This window comes from Salvia hispanica, chromosome 1 (assembly GCF_023119035.1).
Source record: "Salvia hispanica cultivar TCC Black 2014 chromosome 1, UniMelb_Shisp_WGS_1.0, whole genome shotgun sequence".
In the NCBI taxonomy this organism is placed as follows: Eukaryota; Viridiplantae; Streptophyta; class Magnoliopsida; order Lamiales; family Lamiaceae; genus Salvia; species Salvia hispanica.
Window position 1 is genome coordinate 37,616,314 of NC_062965.1, and position 12,045 is coordinate 37,628,358.

At 46.1% G+C, this 12,045-nt stretch overlaps 1 protein-coding gene across 1 annotated transcript; it reads left to right on the top strand.

The window, feature by feature from the left end:
* Window positions 1-10,213: 10,213 nt before the first annotated feature.
* Window positions 10,214-11,584, top strand: LOC125195844 (cell surface glycoprotein 1-like). Its single transcript, XM_048094105.1, has one exon. The coding sequence runs from the start codon at window positions 10,214-10,216 to the stop codon at window positions 11,582-11,584; it is 1,371 nt and encodes a 456-aa protein (XP_047950062.1).
* The last annotated feature ends 461 nt before the right edge of the window (window positions 11,585-12,045 follow it).

Here is a 12,045-nt window from a genome sequence, read left to right on the forward strand (position 1 = left end):
CAGAATGGCGTAGCTGAAAGAAGGAATAGGACTTTGTTGAACATGGTCCGATCGATGATGAGTTATGCACGACTGCCTATTTCATTTTGGGGACATGCCTTGCTTTCCGCAAGTCATATTTTAGATAATTTACCATCAAAATATGTTCCTGTCATTCCATATGAGTTGTGGACTGGGCGCAAGCCCAATCTAGAACATCTCAAGATATGGGGGTGTCCAGCTCATGTTTTGGAAAATGATCCAACTAAGCTGGGCTCAAGGACAAAGGTATGTTTGTTTATAGGGTACCCCAAAGGTTCGAAAGCTTATGAATTCTATAGTCTCCGAGACAAGAAAGTCATTGTGAGTACTCACGCGACATTCTTAGAGGAAGACTTTGTTATGAATCATAAACCCAGCAGTGAGGTGGCTCTTGAAGAGCTCACTTCAGTCACAAGTTCCATTAACCAAGAACAAGTACCAATCGTACAACCTATTCCCGAACCTTCAACTTCTACACCTAATGTTGTAGTGCCGCGCCGCAGTGGGAGGGTTTCTCATGAGCCCGATAGGTACATTGGTTTGGGGGAATCCATGGATCACTCCTCGGACAGCAATGTACTAGATCCCTGGAATTTTGCAGAGGCGCAGGCGGATGTCGATCATTGCGAATGGGTAAAAGCAATGGATTCGGAACTACAATCTATGATAGACAAAGACGTCTACGATTTGTCCGTCCTACCCGAAGGTTGTACTGCCATTGGGAGCAAGTGGATATACAAATGTAAACGTGGACCCGATGGACGAGTTAAAGTCTTTAAGGCAAGACTAGTGGCTAAGGGGTATACCCAAAAGGAAGGTATCGATTACGACGAGACCTTCTCCCCAGTGGCCATGCTCAAATCGATCCGGATTCTATTGTCTATAGCAGCTTACATGGATTGGGATGTATGGCAGATGGACGTTAAGACTGCGTTCTTGAACGATAGTCTTGAGGAGACCATCTACATGGAACAACCCGAGGGTTATGCCGTGAAGGGCAAAGAGCACATGGTTTGGAAACTTAAAAAGGCCATTTATGGCCTTAAGCAAGCATCTAGATCATGGAATCAGTGCTTCGATCAAACTGTTCACAAGTTTGGATTCGAAAAATGCCCTAACGAGAGCTGCGTGTACAAGAAGGTTGAGAAAGGGAATGTGGTGTTCTTAGTTCTATATGTAGATGAAATTCTTCTAATTGGAAACAATAAAAAGATGTTGTCATCAGTACGAACTTGGTTGTCAAACCAGTTCGAGATGAAGGATATGGGAGATGCGGGACACATCCTAGGTATCAAGGTCCTTAGGGATCGTGAGAAAAGGATGTTGTGCTTATCCCAAGAACCCTACATCGACACTGTACTTAGCCGATTTAGCATGCAAGATGCCAAGAAAGGTTTCTTACCTTTTAGACATGGCATTCATTTATCTCAAGAGATGTCTCCTAAGACAACAACTGAGATAGCTGAGATGAGAAGGATACCATACGCTTCGGCAGTTGGTAATCTCATGTATGCTATGCTTTGTACAAGACCTGATATTTGCTTTGCTGTTGGCATGGTAGCAAGATATCAATCAAACCCGGGCCAAGGACATTGGACTGCAGTAAAGAACATACTCAAGTGCCTTAAACGGACTAAGGACTATGTTCTAGTTTACAAACCAGGCGAGCTCTGTCCTTTAGGGTATACTGATTCAGATTTTCAAGCTGATCAAGACTCGGGGAAATCTACTTCTGGTTATGTGTTTACCTTAGGAGGTGGAGCTGTAATATGGAAGAGTGTAAAACAGAAATGCATTGCAGACTCTACCATGGAAGCCGAATATGTGGCCGTGATAAGGCTAATTTCGTGCACCGGTTATGTGGTAGAAAAACACTTTATTTTGCTGGGTCTAACGCAGTTTTTAAGCCAGGTGTGTGAAGGAGACGCTAGATCCAGGGAAAGCTGAGACAATGGACTAGCAGAGGAAATTGAAGGAAAGTGAGCAAAACTGAAGGGAAAAGAATGGCTAGAAGAAGGAAGTCAATAGCTGAGGGCAAGGGCGTAAAATCACCAGAGGGATACCCTAGGGATCAGAGCCTCACATATATAAAGAGCTCAACCTTGAAGAACAAGACAATCCGTGAACAGCCACTTCTACGCTCTCCTAGCTCTAGTTCTAGTTCCATACTTCAGATTTTCATTTCGTGTTGCTGCGCACTTGGACTTGGAGGATTCTGGCCACCGTGGTTCTCATCGTCATCGTTGTTATTTTGCTGTGTAACACCGCCTTGTGAAGGCGAAGAAACAATTTTATTGCTTTCGTTTAGTGCTTTGTTGGTTTTAAGTTTCATAACTCTAGTTCTGACTTTGATCTGCTGGGTTCAGACTTATTTCTAGTTATTATGGAAGTTTATATTTGCTTTTGGTTGGATATTTCTGAGTTTATGATCATCTCTTGCTTTTAGCTTTTGTTCTTTGTTTGTTGTTGGATGTTTGGAGCTGAGATCTGTTGGTTTGTTGTTGGAGGTTGGGGATTTGCATATGGAGATGTTTGGATTTGTTGAATCTTGGTGTTTCGGAGTTGAAGTTTCGTATATTTGGTGCTTGATGTTTACGTTGTGCATGAGTATGGCTATTTACTTTCTGTTCTTTGCATCCTTTAGGTCCAGTAGCATAGATCAGTTAGTTTAGGCTTTAAGTCTAGATCTAAAGTTTGCTATGTTTTTATGGTGTTTAAAACTCTGTTTTCTCTGCTATTCTCATTTGATTCCCGATGAAGATGAAGTTGTTGGTAGTTAGAACCAAATCTGCTTTATGTCAGTACTTTTCAGCATGTACTTTGCTTTTTCTGCATGTCCCCTAGACCTGTCAGTACGATCCACTTTGTCTCTTTTACTTTTCTGCATGCTTTCAAGACGCTGGTAGTTTAAGGAAACTTGTCTTGCTTTTTTGCTTTATGCTTGTCTGTCCAAATTAGGAAAGCCTTTCTAGTTAAGTTTACCCCAGCTGTTTTAAAACTTAAAAATATCTCAGTTCTCTAAGTCATGTATGCTCCGTACGCTATCAGTTATTAGACCCGGTAGGTAGAGTAAAGTTCTTCTGATCTCTCAGACCCAGTAGGTAGAGTAAAAAATTTTGCTTATCTCTCAGACCCAGTAGTCTTAAGTTCTTGACCCACAAAATTGCGTGGCAGCAGCCAACCCCTTTTTCCCAAAACATCCTCAAATGCAGTTTCGTAGCACCTTCGTCCTCGTGGGATCGATCCTTTACTTTCCTATGCTAAGTTGTAGTATAGTGGGTTGAGGTTTTTGAAGGGACAGAGTGCACCCAACAACCCCTTTCTGATAAGTTTCATGATCTTCTAGCCTCTGAAGTCTAGTCGAATCCTCTGGACCTGTTAGATCGAGTGACACATATCACGCCACACCTGCACTGCACTCTTGGGCCCTGTCAAAATGGCATCGTTGCCGGGGATAGCATGGTGTTATTTGTGTGTTTGCGAATGTTTTGGTTTAAATAGTTATTTACTATGTTTTCTTTTGTTTCTTTTTTCAGTTTATGAACAAAAGCTACCGGTTCGGAAACTGGAACAACTCACCTGGTTGGAGGAGCGCCCAGACTAGTTGGCGGGTCAAGGAAGCGATATTCCCAGTTACCACCAGATCGGGGCTTACAACAGGGGATCCAGTTCACCTGAGTTCGGAGAGCGACGAGGAGTCATCTTCGTCATTGAAGAAAGAACCAAAGTCAACCTCAGAAACAGAGGAGGAAAGCGTTGAAGGTATGGCCAATGCGGGCGACGACGATCCGGAGATCGGCTGGCTCACTGCCCATTTAGATGGCGAGCCTGCCCAGGCCATTGTCTCCAATCAGCGCCAGAGGGCGATCGACATCAAAACTAATGTGCTGGGTATTTTACCAAATTTCTCGGGTCGGAGGAATGAGTGTCCATATGAATTCCTCAATGAGTTCAGTAAGCTTTGCAGTATTCAGAAGAGGCCCAACGATGCAACAGAGGAGGATTACCGACTACGCGCGATCCCGTTTGTGCTGAAGGGGGAGGCTAACACGTGGTTATTAAGGTTGCCTCCCGATTCGATCCATACGTGGAAGGACTTCAAGTTGGAATTTCTGGATTACTTTTTCCCTTCTAACAAAACAAATGCTCTTAAGAAAGAGATCCAGGAATGCAAGCAGGAGTATGATGAATCGTTGAGCCAATACTGGTCCAGATTTAAGGGGTTGCTCGACGCTTGCACAAACCACCGGATGATGGAAGCCAAAACCTACTATCTATTCTATGAAGGAGCAAAACCTGAGTCCAAAGATCTGATGAATACCGCTAGTGGAGGAAATTTCACCAAGAGGAAGGTGAGCGAGGCCCGAGAGATACTGGGAAGATTAATTGATGCAAAAAAGGCATACGATTCACCTCGTACCATCCTAAGGAGGGGAAGTGCGGATGCAGTCACAGTGCAAAATGAAGAAAGGATGGATGCCCGAGTGGATGCAAGGATGGATGTTAGAATGGAGCAGCTGGAGAAGACTATCCTAACTGCCCTAGGGAAGAACGATTCACCGGGTCCAACAGAGAAAGAAAAACAAGCACTGGGTCCAGAGGATGGTTACAATTATTGCGGATCTCAAGGAGGGATGGATTGTCCAGCCCATATAAATGCGGTAGGAAATTGGAACCAAAATAATCAAGGCAACAATTGGAACCAGTGGAGAATCAAAGACGCTCCATGGAGGGACAATCCATGCTTCAGGTGGTCCGAGGGGAATCAAAACCCTCAACTCCAGATCACTAACTCAGAAGGAAACCAAGGGAACCAACCCAACTGGTCCGGAAGGAATCAAGAGGGGCAAGGCAACTGGAATCAAGGAGCACAAGGTAATTGGAGTCAGGGAGGTCAAGGAAATCAATCCAGCTGGAACAATAGGAACCAAAATAACCAGGGAAGCTCATATGTACCCCCACACCAGAGGAACAACAACTATCAGGGACCAGGGAATCAGTACAACAATAACCAAGGAGGTCAAGGAAACTTTCGCCCGCATCAAGGGGGTGGACCAAATCATGGTCAAGGGCCAAGTGGCAGTCAACCGAACACTCGGACCCAGAGGAATCTGGATGATATGGTCCATGACCTAGTGAATTCTCAACAGCACATGCAAAACAACTTGCTGGCAAATAATGACGTGGTCCACAAGCTCCAGGATGCTCAGCAGGAACACAAGGCCGCGATGGATCTGATGTCGAAGCAATTATCTCAGATCGCAACGTCCCTGAGCGACATGCGAGGAAATGAAGGAAGGATTCCAGCCTCAGTAAAGCCACCAGAAAGGGCAAATATCAGCCAAGTTACCCTGAGATCCGGGAAAGCATATGAAGGACCCAAGCTGAAGGTAAATGATGAAACGCCAGTGCCGATGAGCGAGGATGTTATCCACCCGGTCCAGCAAAAAGAAGAAGTTAGGGCAGAGGATGATATCCAAGCCGGTGACTTGGGAGGATCGTTACCTCGAATGGCTGACCCATTTTTCTTAGACCCGGAGCCTGAGGTAGAAACTGAAAAAGAGAAAGGAGAGGCGGAAGAGCCCTCTAAGGAAGATCCGACCAACGCAACAAAGAGGGTTAAACCTTTTCCCTACCGAGGGGATGCCAAGAAGAAAAAGGACAACCCCGTGGATTTCATGGAGATCTTTGGAAAGCTGGAGATCAATCTCCCGTTCCTGGAGGCTATGAAGCTGCCCCCGTTCAGCAAATTCATTAAGGAGTTCATTGCGGGCAAGGCAAAATCCGATGGAAAGATCGTGATCGGGGAGAATGTATCTGCAGTAATTCAAAAGAGGATAATGCCGTCGAAGCAAACTGACCCAGGTATGTTTACCTTACCTATCACTATAGGAGGTGTCAGAGTCGAGCATGCTATGTGTGATCTAGGTGCATCTATTAATGTGTTACCGCTTTCCATATATAAAAAACTGGTAGGAGCAAGAATGACTGATACGAAAGTGGTGATACAGTTAGCTGATAGATCATGCATTAGCCCTGAAGGAGTGTTAGAAAATGTGATAGTTAAAGTTCATGATTTTCTATACCCTGCTGATTTTCATGTGATAAAGATGAGTGAAAACAAAACTGCTGAGTCTAGTGGCGTTCTTTTAGGAAGACCATTTTTGAGGATCGCTAAGACTATAATTGATGTTTTTGATGGCACCATCTGTTTAGATTACAATGGGGAGAAATTCACTTTTAGTATTGATGAAGCTATGAGGAAACCACTTGACGTGGAAAACCTCCATTTTGTTGATGTGATTAACCCCCTGGTCCAGGAATTTCTTGAGACCGAACTATTGCAAGAACAGGCTGATACCTCGGAGATGACCGAATCCATGAGGAAAGAGGTTGCAGGATGGTGTGAAGCAGTTATTAAGCAAGGGCTATCTGATGAGGAAATCACAAAGGCAATAATGGATTTCTGTGGCAAGGCAGGATCCCCTGGGTCCAAGGGATCAGTCCAACTGGCTAGTGTGGAAAAGTTGCCAGAGTTGGACGAGAAAGGAATGGTCAAGAAAGTTGAAGTACCCCCTCCAGAAAGAATCTCCCGGTCTTGCCACCTTGAAGGCGAATCTCTGCATGTCATAATCAACAGCCTTCTGACCCAGGAGCAGGAAGTCAAGCTATTGGAAGTGTTGGGGAGGAACCAGAAAGCAATAGGGTGGACTCTATCTGACCTAGTGGGGATCAGCCCCGATCTATGTATGCACCATATCCGTTTGGAAGAAGGAGCCAAGGCACACCGGGATCTCCAGAGGAAACTTAACCCCAACATGAGAGAGGAAGTCTTAAAGGAAGTATTGAAGCTGCTGGCCCTGGGAATCATATACTCCATTCCCGATAGTGAGTGGGTGAGTCCTGTCCACATGGTGCCGAAGAAATCAGGAATACAAGTAGTCAAGAATGACCGCAACGAGCTTGTGCCCACAAGGTTAGTCACGGGGTGGAGAATGTGCATAGACTACCGGAAACTCAATGCGGCCACACGAAAGGATCATTTCCCGCTACCCTTCATCGACCAAATGCTGGAAAGGTTGGCGGGAAAGCAATACTTCTGCTTTCTAGATGGCTACAGTGGATACTTCCAAATATATGTCAATCCGGAGGATCAGGAGAAGACCACATTTACCTGCCCCTTTGGAACATACGCCTACCGGAGAATGCCTTTTGGTCTGTGCAACGCACCTGGGACATTTCAGCGATGCATGATGAGCATTTTCTCGGATCTACTGGAGGACTGCATCGAAATATTTATGGATGATTTCACCGTATATGGAGATTCTTTCGAGACTTGCCTGGGGCACCTAGATGTTGTTTTGGAGAGATGCAGGAAGAAGAACCTGGTGCTGAACTATGAGAAATGCCACTTTATGGTCAAGGAAGGGATAGTACTGGGACATATTGTATCTGAGAGGGGCATCGAGGTAGATCAAGCAAAAGTGGAGGTGATCTCTAAGCTTCCACACCCAACGAATCAGAAGGAAATTCGAGGATTCTTGGGGCATGCAGGGTTCTACCGAAGGTTCATTAAGGACTTCGCAAAAATCGCCCAACCCCTGACAAGACTACTCCAGAATGAGGTGGAATTTGAGTTTGATGATAAGTGTAAAAAAGCCTTCCAGCTACTCAAGGATCGTCTGGTCACAGCTCCGATAATCCGCTCGCCCAACTGGGATTATCCCTTCGAGGTAATGTGCGATGCGAGTGACTTTGCAGTAGGAGCAGTGTTGGGCCAGAGGATCGAAGGAAAAAGTTATGTCATATTTTATGCCTCAAAGACTCTCAACCAGGCCCAGAAGAACTATGACACCACCGAGAAGGAGATGCTGGCTGTGGTGTACTCATTTGAAAAATTCCGACCATATCTACTGGGGTCGAGGGCAATAGTGTTCACTGACCATGCAGCCATTAAATATCTCCTAGCCAAGAAGGAATCTAAGCCAAGGCTAATCCGATGGGTGCTGCTATTGCAAGAGTTCGACTGGGAAGTCAGAGATAAGAGAGGAACCGAGAATAGAGTGGCTGACCATTTAAGCAGAATTACCCAGGGAGAAGATGAGGAAGCCGTCCCTGATGCTTTTCCAGAGGAGCACTTGTATTACTTAGGGGAATCCACTAGACCAATCAGATGGGTAGCAGTGTTAGCATTAACTGGGCCCGAGGAGTCAGAGAAACGGAAAGGCAAGCCGAATGACGAGCCTTGGTTCGCGGACCTGGCGAATTATTTAGTTACTGGAGAATTACCTACCGCACAAGAAATCACTAGGGCCCAGAGGATGAAGATTAAAAGTGATTCCAAGTACTACTTTTGGGATGACCCATACCTCTGGAAGATGGGTCCAGATCAAGTAATAAGAAGGTGTATTCCAGAGTGGGAGCAAAGAGACGTGCTAAACCATTGCCATGCACTAGCATGTGGTGGCCATTTCGGCCCAAGGAAAACGGCAAGAAAGGTTCTGGATAGCGGTTTCTACTGGCCTTCGTTGAATAGGGATGCTTATGAGTTCTGCCAGAATTGTAACAGGTGCCAACTGACCGGAGGGATTTCTATGAGAGATGAGATGCCACAGACTCCTATAATAGTCTGCGAGATCTTTGATGTTTGGGGCATGGACTTCATGGGCCCATTTCCATCCTCGTATGGAAATACGTATATATTGGTTGCTGTGGATTACGTGTCCAAGTGGATAGAGGCCAAGGCTACAAGCTCAAGCGATGCGAAGGAAGTCTCAAAGTTCCTAAAGGCCAATATATTCAACCGATATGGCGTGCCCCGAGCGATCATCTCAGACCAAGGGACTCACTTCTGTAATAGGACGATTGAAGCACTGATGAGAAAATATGGAGTCCACCATCGGTTATCTACTCCATATCATCCCCAGTCAAATGGGCAGGCTGAAATCTCAAATCGAGAGATCAAGGGCATCCTAGAGAAGACGGTGAATACCTCAAGGAAGGACTGGAGCAAGCGTCTGGGTGATGCCCTCTGGGCCTACAGAACCGCTTACAAGACACCAATAGGAATGTCACCCTACAGATTGGTATTTGGAAAAATGTGCCACCTGCCCGTGGAGATAGAGCACAAAGCGTATTGGGCAGTCAAGGAAATGAATATGAAGGCTCATGCCTGTGAGGAAGAGAGGAAGATGCAACTGCAGGAGCTAGAGGAATTGAGGCTGGAGTCATATGATTCGGCCATGTGGTATAAGGAGAGGACCAAACTCTGGCACGACAAAAACCTTCGGGTCAAGGAGCTGCAGGTCGGGCAGAAAGTACTCCTTTTTCAGTCAAAGCTCAAGCTCATGCCTGGAAAGCTGAAGTCCAAGTGGATAGGGCCTTACACAATTGTTGGCATTCGACCGCATGGAGCAGTGGAAATTCAGGGAGTCAATGCTAACTCTGTTCCGTTCCTTGTTAATGGTCATAGAGTGAAAGTGTTTAGGGATAGTTCGGAGTTGTGTGAAGTGGAAGAAATTCCACTCCACACACCTTCCACTATTGCCTAGTAAGCCATGTTTAAATATTCTTCGGGAATTACTGGGTCAGGTAGATAGGGTAAAATTTTCGATCAGCTGACTGGACCAGTTAATTCCCAAGAATATTTAAACATTTAGGTGTAAATAACATGAATAAGTTTTTTTTATGAAAATACAAAAAAATATATATATGCTTCTAAAACCCAAAAAGATTTTTGAAAATTCTGATCGTCTGTGGAAATGCACAAGTGTGAAAGGCTCATCTCTTTGACCCAGACGTTCAGCAAATTTCGTTATTTTTACTAAGTGTTTCGGATTACCAGGTCAGAGGGAAGTGAGAAAAATCAGGGGGAAGTTTGAATTTTGAATTTCAAAAAGCTGGCGAGGCGTACGGTTGCTTGCGTCAGAGACGCGACCGTTCGCCTGCAGCCAATCATGATATTCCTTTTCTTATTTTATTTTATTTTCTTTTTCTTTTCCTTTTATTTCTTTTATTTTCCTTTTATTCTCTTTTTCCTAAAATAACTTCCCTAAAAACTAATTAACTTCCCCCACCTAAAATTATTTTCTCATAACTCACCATTCCCAAACTTTTCTTTCTCTCTGCAGATCCGAGAACCATCAAACCCACCGCCATTAACCACCGCCGTAAAACACCGCCGTAGACGAAGATGCAGAAAAATCCGGCGTCACGCACAACCCGCGGGAAGAACCCGCCGAAAGGAAAGACCACAAAGAAGGTGACGGAGGCGACGAGTTCGACTCCCACGGCCGAGAAAACACCCACGCCGCCACCAGAAGAAAACCCCACTCCGCCGGAAGTTCCACCGCAGCCCATACCGACCGAAGTGCAACCAAAGCAAAACATCGGACAAGACAACCCCGCCGAGGCGAAATCCGACGAAGCGGAACCGGATCCCGAGGAAATCATACAAGAATTCATGAGGAAGTACGGGAAAGGGCCGAAGGCGAGCAAATTCTTCGCACAAATGTCGGAGGCATGCCGGAAACAAGAAGAGGTAATTCCTGCCCTAACCCCACTTACAATTCCACCAAGACCCCAAACATTAATCGAAACACCCACTGCACAAGCCTTACCCACACACCCCGAAAACCCCCAAATTTTACCCGAAACCCTAACTCAAGAGACGAACCCCCCACACACTATTCCTCAAACAGAAACTGAGCCCCATGCCGAACCCTCTGTAAATATAGAAGAAACTGATGCTGAGGAGGGTGATAGGATGGATACGGAGGAATTAGAGAGAGAGGAGGGAGGGGGTAGTCTAGGTGAGCAAGAAGAAACACCGGATGTAGAGGCCGCTGGGTCAGGGGACGAAAGAGGAAAAGAGGAGGGTGAAGATGGTGGGGAGAGTGATAAAACAGAGGAAGTGGGTCAAGAAGAAACAGGGGAGGTGGAAGAGAGTGAGGAACAGGGTGTTGAGGAGACTGAGGATGATGAAAAGGGTAATGAGGGTAGCGTAGGTGAAGAAGGTGAGGCAGTTGTTGACAAGGAGGCTGAGAAGGAAGGTGAGAGTGTTGATGAGGAAGTTGCTGAGAAGGAGACAGAGGAGGAAGAGAATGCTAAAGGAGAGGATGTTGAGAAGGAGGAAGAAAGAGACGGCGATGAGCAAGATGCCGAGAAAGTTTGTGAAGAGATCGAGACTGACATCGTCGTGGTGGACGATACGACTACTGATGACCAAGTAACTCCGACGGACGAGAGGATGACGAGGAGGCAATCCCGTCTGAATAGAAAGCAAGTGGATGAGGCAGAGGCAGGCAGGTCCAAGCGCCTGAGGCTGGAAGATATAGAGGAGACTGGGGATGATATCCCCCTGGTCCAAGAAACTTTACCAGCCGAGGAGGAGATCTCTCCGGAGGCCCTGGAGACGAGATATGAGGCGGAAAGAAAGAGGAAGGGTAAGCATGCTGCTAAGCCCCAACAGAAGAAATCTCGCCCCGCGAACACCACTGTGGTGATTAGCGAAGAGGCGATCCGTGTGCCGTTTGCCCATCCAAATGAAGAAGAAGGAGGCTGAGATACCAGCCATGGAGGAGAGCCCGTTCGAGACGATGGAGGTCCTTGTGACCAAAAGATTGTTGGAAGCCATGGTCCAGTTTGAGGACCCAAAGCTGCAGAAGGCGTGTGATGGCCGAGCCACGAATGGAAAGTCGGCAAAATCCGGAAAGAAGTTGTGCCTCTCGGACCTAGAGGAACTGGGAGTGGAGAAAAAGTTCATCTCCTACTTCAAAAGCATAGGGTTTGAGTGGCTTCTCAACCACAGCAATGCGGAGGTGCCGGTGGCTCTGGCAAAGGAGTTCTTCACATCATTCAAGTTCAAACAATCTACGGATCTCGATGCAGACACAATCTCTTTCAGGATATTCAACGAGGAGATGGAGATGAGTATGAGGGAGTGGTCGTTGAGACTGGGACTACTGACACCCGAGGAGGAGGAAGAAGGAGCGTGGAATGAGAGAGAGATCGGCGCACCCAAGT

What these genes read in the sequence shown, in the direction of transcription:
- LOC125195844 (XM_048094105.1), top strand. Translation starts at nt 10,214, where the DNA reads ATGCAGAAAAATCCGGCGTCACGCACAACCCGCGGGAAGAACCCGCCG.